This window comes from Ylistrum balloti, unplaced genomic scaffold, assembly GCF_031769215.1.
Source record: "Ylistrum balloti isolate Yb309-2 unplaced genomic scaffold, AGI_CSIRO_Ybal_v1 Utg371718, whole genome shotgun sequence".
Lineage (NCBI taxonomy): Eukaryota > Metazoa > Mollusca > Bivalvia > Pectinida > Pectinidae > Ylistrum > Ylistrum balloti.
In genome coordinates, this window is record NW_026782865.1 from 113,962 (window position 1) to 132,658 (window position 18,697).

General features: G+C 33.2%; 1 protein-coding gene across 1 annotated transcript in view; it reads right to left on the reverse strand.

Annotated features, from left to right (window-relative positions):
• LOC132563431 (lipid scramblase CLPTM1L-like) overlaps positions 1 to 18,697 on the reverse strand; it is a 36,103-nt gene that overhangs the window by 2,779 nt on the left and 14,627 nt on the right. The window contains exons 7-17 of the mRNA XM_060228190.1: positions 15,562 to 15,679; positions 8,600 to 8,694; positions 7,866 to 7,950; positions 7,531 to 7,634; positions 3,839 to 3,904; positions 3,270 to 3,320; positions 2,870 to 2,952; positions 2,191 to 2,225; positions 1,862 to 1,917; positions 577 to 621; positions 34 to 149 (exon numbers count right to left, since the gene is read on the reverse strand). Coding sequence (XP_060084173.1) covers positions 34 to 149; positions 577 to 621; positions 1,862 to 1,917; positions 2,191 to 2,225; positions 2,870 to 2,952; positions 3,270 to 3,320; positions 3,839 to 3,904; positions 7,531 to 7,634; positions 7,866 to 7,950; positions 8,600 to 8,694; positions 15,562 to 15,679 — 854 coding nt within the window. The remainder of the gene's footprint in view (positions 1 to 33; positions 150 to 576; positions 622 to 1,861; positions 1,918 to 2,190; positions 2,226 to 2,869; positions 2,953 to 3,269; positions 3,321 to 3,838; positions 3,905 to 7,530; positions 7,635 to 7,865; positions 7,951 to 8,599; positions 8,695 to 15,561; positions 15,680 to 18,697) is intronic.

An 18,697-nucleotide genomic window follows, 5' to 3' on the forward strand; every position in this document is an offset into this window, starting at 1 on the left:
AACAAGATAACATACAATGGAGACAGCACTCACCATCTTTGGTAAAGATAAACAACAAAAACTACATCGTCGCGGAAACAGGCAAGTCTATGGGCTGTTGGCATGGTGATGATGAAAGCAAATATATCATCTATAAAAGTGTTGAAAGCCTGAAAGAAAAAAAATATGTAAATTGATTTTAAAAATGTATAGTTTATTTTCATTATTAGACAATAAAAACAAAAAACAAAAAACAAAAACAAAAAACAAAACTCCCATTTGATGTCCAAAAGTGTCCAGCAATTTCCATACATGATGAAGGTGATTGAATCTTGACAATTTTATGGTTTGTCCCTAGGATAGTACTCTACAATTGGGGTGGATCCTGGGAAGAGTATAAAGTAGCATACTTGTGTTAATTTATTCATGGCTAATAAGTTGTTGTATAGTAAACAAGAAGACAATGAAATTATATCCAAGTAAAATACAGGCACTACCTTACATGGGTTAAATAAGCTGTTTTTATTTACAAGCCAAGTATTTATTGAAATGAATATTCGTTTCAAATCCTAAACTGTGCAACTGGTATATACATACCTTGTATGTGAAGGCTCTCCAAGGTAGATGTGCTACAGACTTCATCTGAATGATAACAGATGAACAAAAAGATTATTATAATTTTTAAGTTTTTCTTGTGTGACATTTATGAAATATCATGAGAAATTATATAGTGCTGATTGTCTCGGTAATTTAATGCCTATAAATATCTATCTAATTGTAAAATCTAATCTCAGTTTACTAAGTAGCAAATGTCTCTGTATTTCACCTGCTTCCACATATTAACTTCAATAAGTATAGATAACAACTTTCTATTAAAGACAGATGTGACCTGGTGGTGAGGGCTGCAGAAAAATTTCAGATAATGACACCAACCAATTCACAATAAAAAATATCATATAACTTAACCTAGTTATTCACAAACACAAAATTCACGAAACTTTACCTAGTGATTCACCAACAGAAAATTACCTATATTCACAAACAGAAAATTTATATAACTTTACCTAGTTATTCACAAACAGAAAATTCATATAACTTTACCTAATTATTCACAAACAGAGAATTCATATAACTTTATACCTAGTTATTCACAAACAGAAAATTCATATAACTTTACCTATCGATTCACAAACAGAAAATTCATATAACTTAACCTAGTTATTCACAAACAGGAAATTCATGAAACTTTACCTAGTTATTCACAAACAGAAAATTCATATAACTTTACCTATCGATTCACAAACTGAAAATTCATGAAACTTTACCTAATTATTCACACACAGAAAATTTATAAAACTTTACCTAGTTATTCACAAACAGAAAATTCATATAACTTTACCTAATTTTTCACAAACAGAGAATTCATATAACTTTATACCTAGTTATTCACAAAAAGAAAAATTCATATAACTTTACCTAGTTATTCACAAACAGAAAATTCATATAACTTAACCTAGCTATTCACAAACAGGAAATTCATGAAACTTTACCTAGTTATTCACAAACAGAAAATTCATATAACTTTACCTATCGATTCACAAACAGAAAATTCATATAACTTTACCTAGTTATTCACAAACAGAAAATTCATATAACTTTACCTAGTTATTCACAAACAGAAAATTCATATAACTTAACCTAGTTATTCACAAACAGAAAATTCATAAAACTTTACCTAGTTATTCACAAACAGAAAATTCATATAACTTTACCTAGTTATTCACTAACAGAAAATTCATAAACTTTACTTAATTATTCATAGACAGAAAATTCATATAACTTAACCTTGTGATTCACAAACAGAAAATTCATATCAGTTTACCTTGTAATTCACAAACAGTTGAGGTAGCATAAATAGAAATCCAAATGCATACACTCCTAAAAGAAGTAAAAACAAACAGATAAATGATAAATAGATATGATATATACTCATAAAATGTAAAACATTAAAACAAAATGTTATTTTCTAGAAAATTTTAACCAGTTTTACTTTCTACAACAAACTCACAACATCACTTTTAAGTTTTGGAACTACATTGAAATTTTTCACCATCCAAAACTGAAGGACATTTTCATAAATTTCCCAACCAGATAACAGTATGGTTTAAGTAGAAAATGTAGGTGTACATTAAGAAAGTTGTATGTACATACCATTTACAAGACTCTGAATACACCACGAATACCAACTGAAAAAATTGCATCAATAATACAAATATTATGTAAAAGGCAGCTAAGGCATTAGCTTAATTTATGTTATAACACTATACAAGATATTTTTATTGTCGAATAGATTCGAATAGCAACGTTATTTATTATAAGCAATTGTGGCGGTTTTTTTGTTAACCCCATATTGGCTTTTTATTATAATTACTTAAAAATAAATATTTTGTTCATTTTATGGTTTATGTAACTGTAAGATATGTTTTTAATTTCATAAATAAATACAAAGTCACACTCTCTGTAAGGGTGGCCTTTTTCATTCATATTCATTGTTGTGTCGTTTCTTTTCGTAGTGTGCAGATTCATAAATGTATATTATGTATAAAATACTATTATACTTACACTGTTTCATTATCATATTCAAATCAAAATAAACTTGCATCACTTTTTATTACATTTTGTTAACATACATTCCATTTAATAGCATATTCCATTTAATAACATATTCTATTTAATAACATATTCCATTTAATAACACATTTCATGAATAATTATAATTCACTTGTTTATAATAATTTCACATTTTCTCTGGCACATATGACATCAGAGGAAATTTAAGTTATCAGTTGTTTATTCTAACAGAGGTAATAATAAATGAAAAGTAATTTACCTTTTATGTGGAGTGTAGAATAGAGAATACACAGCTCCACACAAACACAGGGGTAGTAGTACATAGGAAAGGTATTTCATTGCCTATAACAACAACACATCAATACCAATTAGTGGTAAGAGTTTTCACATAAATTTAATGACAAAATCATAATGGGCAGAACCATGTCAGCATGACATCACAAAACTGTTTGTATATTTCACCAAATTGTGTTCATTGGTGAATTTTCCACTGAAAAGTCCAGACACTGTGAGGTTATATATAAAGCTGAGCTTATCATAAATCCTATGTGATAAGCTTAACCACAATGAGCATTGACTAGAAATTAAATACATGTCCACTTCCAAATATAACAGAGACATCATACCTACATGTAAGTAGAATGATGGCTTACACATACCTCAGAATCAAATGCTGCTGTTTCTTTCTCTTGGTCCGACGTCTTTCCAATCTGTGAATTGCAAAATCAGGTCACATTAATCTTTTATAATAATTATTTATAATAGCATCATGTAAGGGACTTTCTTTGGTAATTCTTTTAAACTGAATAGTTTGTAAAGTTTAATTACACAAAAGTTTTAACTTTCAAAATGTCAGGAAACTACAGTTGTGTCATTAATTTTCATGAGATTTTATTTTCATCGAATTTGAGTTTAGTCTTAATCCATGAATCTATCTGCCCAGGAAATGATAAACACATGAAAATTGACATTGGTTATTATACTAGAGGATTTCATGTCAAGGATTTATTCATGATTTCAAGTGTCAACACAAATATGTACTTTTGTAAAATCATAAAATTTGTACCCAACAAAAATTTCATGTCTATAAACAAGGAAAACAACTGGAATGTATATAATGTAACAATGTATCTTTTATGAAGTCAATATACATGAACAGCAAATCCAGTGTATAAAATAAAAGCTCCCTCAGGCTGAATCAAAATGGATGTTGGAAGGAATCGCTTACATCAAACCGCGGTCTTATTCCTCTCCATTGTATTGTTAATTTCAAAGCTTTCTTTACTTTCCAAATCTGTAAATATAATGAACAAGTGTACCGCAAAGCGGAACAAAATACGCCCATGAATATCCAAAACAAAGAAGATAATTCCAGAATTACAGTCCTCCACCAAGTCAAAGGTCGAAGGCAAGGTCACAGTGACCTACGTTTGGTACACGACACATCGTCTCACCATGGTGCACCCAGGTTTCAGTATCAAATGGTGTAGGACAAGGCTTTTCTTTGAAAGAGGTCAAAGTCAAGGTCACAGTGACCTACGGTTTGCATGGGACACGCTGTCTCACCATGGTGCATTCACATGCCAAGTTAAGTTCCAGTATGAAATTGTATGGGAGTAAGTACAAACAAGATTGCGGGGCGAACGGAAGGACAGATAGAATCGACACAAAACTATAGCCCCCTTCTTCTCATTGTAAGTGTACATGTGACTAGCAAAATGTTGGTTAAAATTTGGTAATAGAGAACTATGAATGGATCTTGGTGTCCACCAACAAAATCAAACAAGAGATCCCAGTGGAATCTTGGCGCCCACCATTTGAGGATCTGTTTTCAGTTCTTGAAGATTTGTTTATTTTATTACATTAATGTTTTTGTAACACCAACACTTAAATATTAGGAATTGTTAACATTTTTAATAAATCAATTCTTCTGTTACTTCTCATGTGTCAACCCATATGCCATTAACTCAATTCATTGCATGGTTTAGTATGCATACCCTAAACAGTGTATTTATCAATGTTTACTTAATTTAGAAAATCTGAAACTTGAGAATGACTGATCATGTAGGTAAGAAATAGCCATAAAACAATTACTCGCTGTTCAAATCCAAGATGGAGAGCTATAGGCCATTTTGTTTTTCAGATCATTTTAAATATGGGACAATGCTTAACTAGGTACCAAGAGGAAGCTAAATATGAAATTTGAGAAGGATCCTGTCACAGCGATAACAAATCAGTCCAAAAAAGGTACAATGCACAACTAGGGACCAAGGAAAACCAATACCTATGAAATATCAGAAGGATCCGTCCAGTACTTCCTCAGAAATAGCGGTAACAAGATTTTACTCTCAAAATCCAGCCATCTTGATTTCGAATCAGTCCAAAATAAGTCAATTAGGGACCAAGGGGAACCTGCATATGAAATTAGAGAAAGATCCATCAAGTATTTTCCAAGAAATAGCGATAACAAACTTTTACTTTCAAACTCCAAGATGGCCACCTGTCGGCCATCTCGAATTCAAATCAGTCTAAAAAATGTACAATGCGCAACTAGCGACGAAGGGGAAACTGCATATGAAATTTGAGAAAGATCCATCCAGTACTTTCCAAGAAATAGCGGTAACAAACTTTTACATCCAAAATCCAAGACGGCCACCTGTCGGCCATCTTGAATTCGAAGCAATCCAAAAAAGGTACAATGCACAACTAGAGACCAAGGGGAAACTGCATATGAAATTTGAGAAAGATCCATCTGGCACTTTCTCAGAAATAGCGGTAACAACCTTTTACTTCCAAAATCCAAGATGGCCATCTGTCGGCCATCTTGAATTCGAATCAATCCAAAAAAGGTACAATGCACAACTAGGGACCAAGGTAAACCTGCATATGAAATTTGAGAAAGATCCATCCAGTACTTTTCCAGAAATAGCGGTAACAAGAATTGTTTACGGATGGACGGACAGAGGGACCACGGACCACGGATGCAGGGCGATTTGAATACCCCACCATCTGATGATAGTGGGCTAAAAAACCAGACGAATAGGTATGCGAACTAATGTTGTCGTAAACAGTAGTAATGTGTCAAACCACGAGGTGATGCCGTGGACATTAATGCTAGAGACTTTATTTCTTCAAAAGACATACTTAATAATAGGTCTTCTTCATTATCCTGAAGTTCATTGTTTTCTTCTGACTCTGGTAGCTCAAGTTTGAAATTCCACAAGTTCATAGTTGCTTCAGAGACCAAGATTCTAAAGATGATGAATCTGAATCCATAGTTATCATTTATTTAACTCTGAAGCAGACGACGAATGAGGGGCAACAAATTCCGCAGCTTTTTGTTTTTATTTTTCAAAGGTATATTGTATGTGTAAAATATATGTATATCTTATTTTAGATTTATTGTTGAATTAACATTCATTGTATTGCATGTGTGAGGACATAGCATTACATATAATTAGTGTACATGTACAGGACTCCTTTAAAACCGGAAATGGTAGTCAGCCATGTTTGTTTACTTTTGGTGACACCTCACCTTGACTAAGAATGTGTATTCATACTCTTGGTCAGATGGGCATGTATAACCTAATATACTCCCATCTGGTTAACATAGAGTTACAGGGGGAAATGATAGTAGAATGGAAATATATCATGGTGATTAAGCATACAAACTTTCATAAAGATCAAGTGAAAAATGTTGGTGGAGATCTCTGGACAAGATTTCTATAGTGAAATAAACAAGGGGCCATAACTCTTATTCAAATCATCTAATCAAAACCCCGTTCAGGAAAACACAATTTCATATCATGGTGATTAAGCCTACAAAGTTTCATAAAGATCGGCTGAAAAATGTTGGAGGAGATCTCCGGACAAGGTTTCTATAGTGAAATAAACAAAGGGGCATAACTCGTTAAGGAAAACACAATTTCATATCATGGTGATGACGGCTACCAAGTTTCAAAAAAATCAACTGAAAAATGTTGGAGGAGATCTCCAGACAAGATTTCTATAGTAAAATAAGCAATGGGCCATAACTCTTATTCAAATCGTCTAATCAAGGCCCCGTTCAGGAAAACACAATTTCATATCATGGTGATTAAGCCTACAAAGGTTCATAAAGATCGGCTGAAAAATGTTGGAGGAGATCTCCAGACAAGATTTCTATAGTGAAATAAACAAAGGGACATAACTCTTATTCAAATCGTCTAATCAAAACCCTGTTCACGAAAACACAATTTCATATCATGGTGATTAAGCCTACCAAGTTTCATAAAGATCTGCTGAAAAATGTAGGAGATCTCCGGACAAATAAAAGTTTACGCCAGACGGACAGCGCCATATCATAATACATTCGTCTTTCGAAGGGCGTATAAAAACATAAGAAAACATTTGGTATCATTTTCTATCAATAACTAATTATCAGGAGGTTAAATGTTATACATTATATAAACATTTAAGAAACAGATGCATTCTTTAGTACTTGATCTGTGATCTAAATTTGAATTGGTCACTACGCCTTCAATCTTCAGGTGAACTATTAAGTTCTTCAATAAAAAGCTATTCAACATTTTCCATTTATTTATAATTTATAGCAATAACTATGTCCATTTATTAACTGGAAACAACTTATTAACCATTTTGTATCTTTATTACCAATGTTGTGAATAGAAGACCTCCCTCCCTTGTTATTCCCTCGAGCTCCTACTAACCTGATGATTTCTGATGATTTCTGAATCGCAAGTTTGTGTTAACTTTTGTGAAACAGACTATTTTACAATATGATAATAATTATTGATCAATCCTGTCTTCATCCTTGTCTTAACTCAGGGCCTTTCACAAATTTGTTCCTATCGCTTGTGAAAATAAATTGTTTATAAAATTCGTTTTCAGTATTACTTCCATGATAACTTATTGACTAACCTCAATGATGGCTCCTATCCCAGCTGGGATCAGTACGAGTAAACTAGTCTCCTCATCCATCAGGTAGAAAAATATGATTATAGTTGAGACACATCTCCACAAAACTGGAATAAAGATCACAATTTATCAGTTACTCCACAAAACTGATTTATCTCGCGTAAAATTCTCTCAGACACCACCAGAAAATTGAAAATGAGAATAAACATATATTCATATTGCCAGAAAAATGAAACAGGGAATACATTCTACAGGTAAATACTCATAGTTTTTTTCCCACTTCACACTTGAGAGAAAATACACATTATAATATGTTAATACATGTAATACTGTCTTGCCTGCTCTTGAAGATAAGCCAACCATTGACCTTCGACCTTTCCAATAACTTATATCATTCTTAAATGCAAGGAAGTCAAAGAGTAACTGAAAGGAAAATAAAAAACAGTTAAGTAGAGATTTTTAAAATATTATTTGATTTGTCATTCCATATAGTAATTTATTTTTTGTAAACTTAAGACCAAGAAATAAGATGCAGAATATAATTTATAATTAGATTTTGGGGTTATAGCACAAGTGTAAAGTAATACTTGATAAATTTCAGTGTCAGTGTTACAAAAAGAAGGTTCCCCACTCTAATACTGCAAACATGATTAAGTTGCAATTTTGTTTAAACTACAAGTTTAATGATTTATTTTTGACTGCATCGATCAGAACCGATAGAGAAAATAGAAATATACTTACAGAGTCTTAATTCCAACATAAATTTATCCTAAATATGGTAAAATATGAACAAAAGAAAGATTTACATGAAGACTCCTATAAAAACGCAAAGAAAATAAGACCAAGTGTTCTGGAAAAGTAAGCATCTTCTGCTTCATTGATGCCACATGCCACATGGTAAATTAAAGTAATTAATGGCACATTCCCAAATGAGAACAAGGTAAACTTTAAGGGAACCCACAAGGCATACTAACAAGTATCAAACACACCCAGAACAAGTTCTTCTTCATTATAACTAACATTTTTATGAGATGTGAAATGCACTTATCATGATCCAAAAAATTGTACTTACATGAAAGGCAGCCACAGCAAATGTAAGCATCAGGAATGTAACATTTGTATCAGCAAAGATTCCCTTCACTTCATCTGTATCCTTTTCAGAAAAACCTGAACATGTAAAATTTATCATCTCTATTCGCTGATAAAAGGCAATGTGTTTTTCTATGTCAATACCTTTCAAATCTTTCAAAATCCTACATAAATATGTAATTGACAATTAACTATGAAATATAAAATTAGCATACTAGCTAGGTATATTGATAGGGTCAGTATATACATGTATGTATAATATATTTTGTCTGATACAGGAAATAAAACAGTAAGTCGGTTTAGTTTCCTTTCTACAATGTAAATTTTTTTTTTAAATATATATCTATATGTTAATCATTAAACTGTAAGCACTATTTCAAACATATTCATGTAAAACATTATGATAACGTCTATGATTTGAATTTGATGTTTTTATTTCATACCAGCATGAAGTATAATTGCAGAAACTATTTGTGAGTACATTGAGACTTTATGCAATCATGGGTAATATGGAAGTTGTTTTTACTTGTGTTTGTTTGTATGCACACATATATAAAACCAGAAGAATTACACAATAACACTGGAGGGCCTGTTGAACTGTTTGGGGAACATTTGGGGGGACGGTTGGTGACCTATTTACCAGATAGCTAGTATAAAAAGTTTGTCTAAGGGACATAACTCTGATAGTATAAAAAGAAGAGATGTGTTCCACTTGTTTCAGCAGAAGAAAGCAGATATTATTTGTATTGAGAAAATTCATTGTGAGGACAAACTAGCAAATAAATGGAAAAAGGAGTGGGGTATAATTGTGTCTTCAGCAATCATAACTCTAGATCAGCTGGAGTTGCTATTTTGATGAGAAATACATTTGGATATACTATACATGGCAGTAGGATTCATAATTCAGGTAGATTTATTATGTTAGATATAACAGTTAACCAAAAAAGATTGACTTTAGCATGTGTTTATGGGACTAATAAAGATTTGCCTGTTTTTTTCTCAAATTTCCTAAATACTATTAGAGTATTCAATAATACTTCTATTATACTCTGTGGCGACTGTAATGTTATACAGAATAAGGACATAAATACATAAAATATTATTCACAATAATAACCCTGAAGCCAAACAGGAAATAAAAAAAATAATTAATTTCTATGATTTGATGCATCCCTGGCGAACGGCTTTTTCCTGATTCCAGGCAGTACACATGGAAACCAAAAAATCCTGTTCGTCAAAGCCGATTAGATTATTTTCTAATATCTACAGACATATTTTCAAAATTAAAGATACTAGTGTCATCCCTGGATATAAGACTGACCACTCTTGCATAATATTAGAAGTAAGTTTTAGTAACACTATAAGGGGAAAAGGATATTGGATGCATAAAGCATCATTGTTAAAAGACAGAGTTTATGTTAAAAAAAATAAAGAGTAACTATTAACAAATACTTTACAGAAGGTGACAAAAACAATAAACATTGGGAGATGAAAATTAGATCAGAAACAATATCCTTTTCCATTATGAAAGCAAAACAAAGTAGAAAAGCTGAGAAAGACCTAGAGACAGAAATAGGCAACATAGCAACAAGCATCAATAAGAATCCTACAGATAATTTAGCTAATCAGGAGTTTGAAGAAACAAAACAACAGTTAGAATCTAAAAGGAAAAACAAGGGGTTAATGTTAAGATCAAAAGCTAACTGGTATGAAAATTGAGAAAAAGCAACAAAATATTTTTGTAATTTAGAAAAATGAAATTTTGTTGAAAAAACTGTAAGTGAACTAATTAATGACAATGAGGATATTTTCAAAGAATAGAATGATATCATACAAGAGGAGGTCAGTTCTTCCCAACAACTGTATTCTTCATCACAATTAGATTTTGAGGATCTAGAAGAATCCTTCTTTTGTGAGCATCAGGTTAAATTAGATGAATCAGCTTTAAAAATTATGAAAAATGGGAAAAGTCCTGGTTCAGATGGATTTACCGTTGATTTTTATAAAATCTTTTGGGCAGATTTAGGTGTTTTACTGAAATCTATAAATCATGCATACAGGGTGGGGCAACTTTCAGAGTTTCAGACTCAGGGCATCATAACATGTATTCCAAAAGGAGAAAAAGGTCATAGATATTTGAAATACTGGAGACCTATTTCTTTATTGAATATTGACTATAAAATTGCTTCAGCTGCAATAGCTAAAAGACTGAAAGTTGTTTTACCAAAAATCATAAGTGATTCTCAAACAGGCTTTTTGAAAGGTAGGTTTATTGGTAACAACACAAGACTGTTATATGATACATTGCATTTATTAGAAGAAAATGATAAATCAGGACTTTTACATTTGTTGGACTTTGAAAAAGCTTTTGATTCTATCGAATGGAATTTCATCAATAAAGCTCTACACTCCTTCGATTTTGGTCCCTCTCTCTGCCATTGGTTTGAAATTTTATACAACATTCAAAACGTTGCAGAATAAACAATGGCCATCTCTCTAATTTCTTAAATTCAGGGCGTGGTTGTCGTCAAAGTGATCCACTCCAACCATATATTTTTTATAATAGGGGGTAGAACTTTTATCTATAGCTATTACAGCTAACAAAGATGTAAAAGGTATTATTATTAATAACAGTGATCTATGTTTGAATCAGTATCCTGATAATGCTTATTTACTAATGGATGGTTCTGAAAAATCACTCAGATCATTTGTTAATTTGTTTAAACAATCAATTAGCTAACATTTCAGGGCTAAAAATAAAGTTACAGAAATCAGGTTATATTGGATTTGAAATTTAAAAAATTCAGAGGAACGTATATGTCCTCATTTGTATTTAAATTACTTGGTATAAAATTATCTTTAAATCTGGAGGAGATGGTTGAAATAAATTTTCGCAACAAATACCTCAAACAGAAAAATTACTTAGGTTTTGGAACAACAGAGATATCTCATTGGTTGGTAGAATCACAGTGACAAAAACTTTAGTAGTTTCTAGACAAATTAAATAAACTTATTTTCAACTTAATCTGGAATTTTAAGATAGAGAAGATTGAAAGAGACATACTTATAGGTAAAAAAAGAAGGTGGTCTAAGTGTAATGCATATAAACTCATTTAATAAATGTTTAAAAATGAAATGGATAAAGAAAATTCATAACGAGTGTAGTACTTCTTGGAAACCAATAATGCAAAATATTCTTCAAGTTATCCCTGATATTTTGTTTGATCTTGATAGTGCAAAGTTAGTAGAAGTAGCAAGACATATAAAAAACTGATTTTGGAAAGATGTAATTAAGGCTCTAGCAGAATTACAGACAGAGCCAAAAACTCCTGATGAGTATCTTGGGGAAAGTATTTTAAATTGTCAACATTTAAATCTTTTAGACATTTCACACAATGGAAACAACATGGATTAAAGACTATATCTGTTTTTGATAATCCTTATGTGATTCCAAGTATAACACCAGATTTTGTTCTTACCGAAATGAAGCAAATGGCTGATGGTAAAGCAACAGGAATTGATGGTATTTCTGTTAAGTTATTGAAATTAGCAGGTGATTCTATTGTATCACCTTTAACATTTCTGTATAATATGTCTGTATCTAAAGGTGTTTTCCCTTCTGAATGGAAGAAGGCCAAGGTCACACCTATTTTTAAAGCTGGTGACCCTACCCTAGTCAATAATTACAGACCTGTGTCTGTATTAGGTGTTCTCAGTCAGATATTGGAGAAACATGTACACAATACTTTTTATGATTATCTCTCCAAGAATCAATTATTAAGTGACTGTCAGTTTGGTTTTTGTCCTCATCATTCCACAGATACAGCTCTGGTGAGCGTAGTAGACAAATGGTTACAAAATATAGATGAAGGATTTTTGACAGGTGCTGTTTTTATCGACCTGCGTAAGGAATTTAACACAGTTAATCACTCCGTTCTTTTACACAAACTCAAAGCATATGATGTGTCTCTTCTTTCACTAAAGTTCTTTTTATCATATCTATCAAATAGTTCGAAAGCTGTATGTTACAGTGGTGTGATGTCTGATTTTTCACCCATTAGTATTACCGGTAGTGTGCCTCAAGGCTCGATACTTGGGCCTCTATTGTTTATTTTAAATATAAATGATTATCCCAAATGTTTGAAACATTCCTCAGTAACTATGTATGCTGATGACACCTCACAGAGTGTAAGGGATAAATCAATTGATTCATTAGATATGAAAATGACAGAGGATCTTCAATGTACAATCCAGTGGATGGGAGATACTAAACTTAGTCTTAATCTTAGCAAAACTCAATGTATGTTGATTGGATCAGCTCAGAAATTAGCCAAATGTCGTGAGCTGAAAATTTCTGTAGACAACTTTTCTATTGAAACTGTACAATCCGCAAAACTTCCTGGTGTTTATGTGGATAAATGTCTATCTTGGAAAGAACATTAATTACATTTCCAAGAAAATTTCAAGGAAGATAGGTGTACTTAGATGGCTAAGGCCATTTATGTCAAACGATGTGCTTACCAAAGTTTATCAAAGTATAGTTTTCCCTTACTTCATCTGTTGTTTGGTAGTTTGTTGTGAAGTTAGTAACAAATCTTATATCCAGAAGATTTCTACACTACAGAAAAGGGCAGCGAGAATTTTATTGAATGTGAAAGATGTTCTCACTCCTTCTAAATTTCTTTTTAAACAGTTAAAATGGCTACCTATTGAAGAATATCACACTTTTAGGAAAGCAACTCTAGCCTTCAAAATTTTACATGGAGATACCCGAGGAGTCTTGTGTAGTCTTTTTACCTATGTCAGGGATGTCACTTCTAGAAACACAAGATCTTCAGTTTCAAACAAATTTTATATTCCTTTAGCTAGAACAAAGTATTTTAAACGCTCATTTGTATATACTTGCTCAGTTTTACTAAATGGTATCAGTGAAAATATTAGAAATTCTTGTAGTGTGGCTGTTTTCAATTGTAAATATCTACAGGAGCTCTTCTCAAAATTTTAGATTTTAGCTTTGAAACAATCATTGATATCTGTGATATCTGAATATATTTTACGCCTGTTTGATGTATCTTACAGTTACAATATTTCGATGACATTATAATATATCTTAGCCAACTATGTATTGTAATAATGTTTGTTCTACATTGTATCTCATAATTAATTAATATTCATAATTTATGTATTTTATGTACCGGTAACATCCAATGTATCATCTTTCTGTGATATGTGTATATAGTTTACGGCAGGGCCATATTGTAAACTAGACTTGTCTAAATATGTAACCCTGGATAAATAAAAGATATTATTATTATTATTATTATGATAAATGGCAATCGGTATTAAACTTGCAAACTTTTCCCATGGATTGGAGTAGTTTATACAAGAATATATTCATTATACACAGGAGACAAAATTAAAACATTTCAGTATAAGATATATCACAGGATTCTACCAACCAATGATTCGTTGTACACAATGCAGATTGAAACCTGAAACAGTGTAACACATCTTTTCTAAATTCAGTACAAATTTTGGAGGAGCTTTATCACTGGTATTCACACTATGATCCAATTGAACAATATTATTTTTGAGAAATTGACATCTTGTTTGGCAATAAACAGTTCAGTGCTTTAAAACCACTTTCTCCTCCTCACAAAACATCACATATACTATAGTCAAGTTAATCATTTGATACCAAATTATTGGTGTGTAAACCTATTTTCAAAAACGTAATGAAAGTTGGAAAATTTATTGCCTCAAAGAGCAACACTGAGGGATTTAGAGCAAGAATTGGGGAATTTTTCCAGGTCTTCTTCGAGATAATTCATTTTCATTTTCATCTACTGGTATCAGTTCTTAAGTTTTTTTGTTTTTGAGGTGTCACCATTTAGGCAATAATAATGGAGTTATGTCCCTTAAAAGTCCCCTTTAATCAAAAGATATAGAAAACCCAGCCTTTCCCCTTAAAGCCTCCATCAGTCCATAGGCCCTTGTTTGTTATTACAAGATATTCAGTGTGTGTTATGTGTGAAAAGTATGTGAAAATTTGATCAACTTGTATAAAATAAAACTATACAATGAACTGTTTGAAAGTGGTGTGAAGAAGTTGTGATAAAAGACTGGAGATATTTGAAAAAAAAACCATGGTGAAATAGACTATGTAAATATTTATATTTTGTACGTATGAATGGTGTGTGGTGCGTGAGAACCCTTCTGTGGAGAGGGCATTATTTGTAATGGACTGATCCAAGGGCCCCAACTCTGGCAGTCTCAATTATAGCTGGAATAATTAAATATTTGTGTAAAAAAAAAAAAAAATACAGCCATAATGACAAATATATCTGAAGTGTTACAGGACTGATATCTCCTGTCATTTATTTGTTGAATTATATCATATTCCGTCACAAATTTAAATAAATCGAAAAAAAAAATAATGATAAATAATATCATATAATGAGAAAGGCTTTATATATTAGATTATATGTTAAGGTTTGGTAATGGGACCTAAAGTGCTGTTAGTATCAATTCTACAAAAACTCAGGTTCAAAGTTAGGGGATGGGATGGAACCCATTCTACCGGGTTACAAGAAAGCAGTCTGTTTTATTGATATTTCTAATATGATATTAAAAGTTCTGGTCAATGTCACAGTTGAGTGACCCAGTCAATTGATGCCAGAGTCTGCTAACATTATGAATTCAACAAACATTTTAACATCTCTGTAAATCTTTTACTGAGTGATGAAATAGGACTTTGTAGGCCTGATACAGGGTCAATGTCAAAATGTGAATCATCAGCTTAAAGTGTGTAAAAGTCATGAACCAAATAAAACTTTGCTGTATATCTGACCCAAGATCTCGTGTAAAAGAATGCTCAGGCCATACATACATTTTAGGCATTCTGAACAGTTGTCTAATAATGAATTTTGATTATGAAATACAATACCGAATCCTTGCAGCATCTTCATGGATTCCATGATATTGTTCCAGAAGCGTAGTTTTCCTATAGTGATGGGAGAATATGTGATACTTAGGGGCATTGTACTCGAGCTCTTGTTGATAGGCTGAAAATAACAGCGTTGTACACAATAACATCAAATATTTTCCAAATCACAACATATATGCATCTCTAATTAAATTTTTTTTCATCTTTTAAAGTTTTTTTTTAAATAAATCTCTTTCATTCAATATATTCTCTGATATGGAAAGTTGTTACCAACAATGTCAATGTGTAAATGATACATAACCTCACTGACAAACAGAAGTCCACAATCAGGAAAATGTGACATGATTCATTTCAGGACTAATATACTAAACAAAAAAAGAAAGGTAATACTACTTTATTCTGTGATTAATCAATTAACCCCTTCATAAATCCTTACCAATCATGTACGAATAAAGTAATTGATCAATTCTGATAAAACTGCAGTCATGGTTATTATATAACTTTGCGTTCAGTTGATTTTATTGGACTGTAAAGGACGTTGGGGTCAATTTCAAAGGTAACACCATTAGTAACGGGTATGGCCACCGTTTGCGAAGTAAACAGCATTGCAGCGTCGTCGCATGGAACTCGTAAACGGGCGGATAATTCGAGGAGAGATGTTGTTCCATTCAGCGACCAAGGCTTGGGCCAGCTCCTGCAAGTTTGACGGCTGATTTTGACGTTCTCTCACGCGTCGCCAAAGAACCTCTCAGACATGCTCAATCGGTGACAAATCAGGTGATTTAGATGGCCAATCTAACACCTGTACGTTATTCTGCTGCAAGAAAGTTCTGCTGACGCAACTGGTGTGCACTGGTACGTTATCCTGTTGAAAAATGGCGCCAACGCCATGGCGTTTGAAGAATGGCAGAACCACTAGTCTTGAAATTCCATCCTGATATCGAATGCCGGTTAAATTGCCATTTAACACAACAAGCATGGTACGAGTCCCCCCACAAATACCACCCCAAACCATTACACTTCAGCCGCCTAAGCAGTCCCGTTCTGCAACGCAGCAGTTCGCAAAACGCTCCCCTCGTCGCCTCCACACTCTGCGCCTTCCATCACCGTGTTGCAGACAAAACCTGGACTCATCTGAAAACAGAACAATGTTCCATTCTCGTAAGGCCCAACGACAGTGAACACGGGTCCAGTTACGCCGATTATTACGGTGATGTCGCAACAAATTAGGTCCAGTGTAGGGACGCCGCGCTTTCGATTGGTAGGCCCTCAACCTGTTGCGGACTGTTTGGGGAGACACACAACGCCAAAACAATGTCCTTGTAGTCTCTACTGCGGTTACGAATCGATTGCGCAAGTGTATCAATCGCATACGACGGTCATCCCTGGTGGTTGTTTCGGATGTTGACCCAGTTTGGTTTAAACGACTTACCAACTGGCAAATTGTCTTAACACTGCAACCAAAATGCCGTGCAACTCGACGGCAAGACTCCCCAGTCTGGATCATGCCTACAGCCCTTTCTCTCTGTACTTGTGACAGCCGGGGCATAATGATAAAGTTGATTGATAGCAAGATTTGGTGATTTCTAAGTCCTAAGGATCTAAGGAACAGTTGTCAGTTTGAATGTTTATGAAATTCAAGCGAAGATACAAATTAGTCGCAGAAAACCTCGTGCAGCTCTTTTGCTAATACAGACTTTCACGCTTGAATGATTTTGGTAACCCCCTTGGATTTTGTAATGTAAAACATTACCATTTTCTAATATTGCACAAACGTCATATTGTTTTCACTCATTTACAGGTATTCGCCAAGGAAACGTTAACCTTTCTTTTTTGTTTAGTATATACTCAACAAAAATAGAAAGGTTAACATGTTTCCTTGGCGAATACATGTTCACCGTCGTTGGGCCTTACGACAATGGAACAATGTTCTGTTTTCAGATGAGTCCAGGTTTTGTCTGCAACACTGTGACGGAAGGCGCAGAGTGTGGAGGCGACGAGGGGAGCGTTTTGCGTCGCAGCTTTGGCGACGGAAGGGTAATGGTTTTGGGTGGTATTTGTGGGTTGACTCGCACCAAGCTTGTTGTGTTAAATGGCAATTTAACCGGCATACGATATCGGGACGAAATTTTAAGACCAGTGGTTCTGCCATTCTTAAGACGCCATAGCGTTGGCGCCATTTTTCAACAGGATAACGCACCAGCACACACCAGTCGTGTCAGCAGAACTTTCTTGCAGCAGAATAACGTACAAGTGTTAGATTGGCCATCTAAATCACCTGATTTGTCACCGATTGAGCATGTCTGAGACATTCTTTGGCGACGCATGAGAGAACTTCAAAATCAGCCGTCAAACTTGCCGGTTTACGAGTTCCATGTGACGACATTGCAATGCTGTTTTCTACGCAAACGGTGGCCATACCCGTTACTAATGGTGTTACCTTTGAAATTGACCCCAACATCCTTTACAGTCGAATAAAATCAACTGAACGCAAAGTTTTATAATGAACCATGACTGCAGTTTTATCAGAATTGATCAATTACTTTATTCGTACATGATTGGTAAGGATTTATGAAGGGGTTATTTAATTAATCACAGAATAAAGTAGTGTTACCTTTCTTTTTTTGTTTATCATATACTGGAGTCTATGGACTCCTGCTTTTCCAATAGGAGTCAACCACATTTTGAGAACCTATTACCAATATATATCTTTTAGCATTCCAATTCATAAAAATTGAATGAAAAAGATTAAAGCCCCAATATACGTAAAAATCACTATAAAAAACAAACTTTTTTCTTATTTTCCCCGTAATATATGTAACAAAACAAATACTTTCCTTTAATTAAAGAAAATAAAACGGACTGTTTTCAATTTAAATAAAAATTGAAAAAATCGGAAAATAAACAATGTGGGACCCACAATAATTCATACATTACCGCTCGTAGCAATGACATTGCGCATATTCCGCGTGTGTAAACATGGCAGACACAGTACCGAATTCCACCAGTCGCTTCCTTTTTTTCCAATCATACATCAGGCCAGTTCTCAATTCTTAAGTTATAGTTGTGTGTCATATCGTTTCTAAACTAATTATTCCTTCTAATAATTTCCTAAAAACTGAATGTTTATCACAGG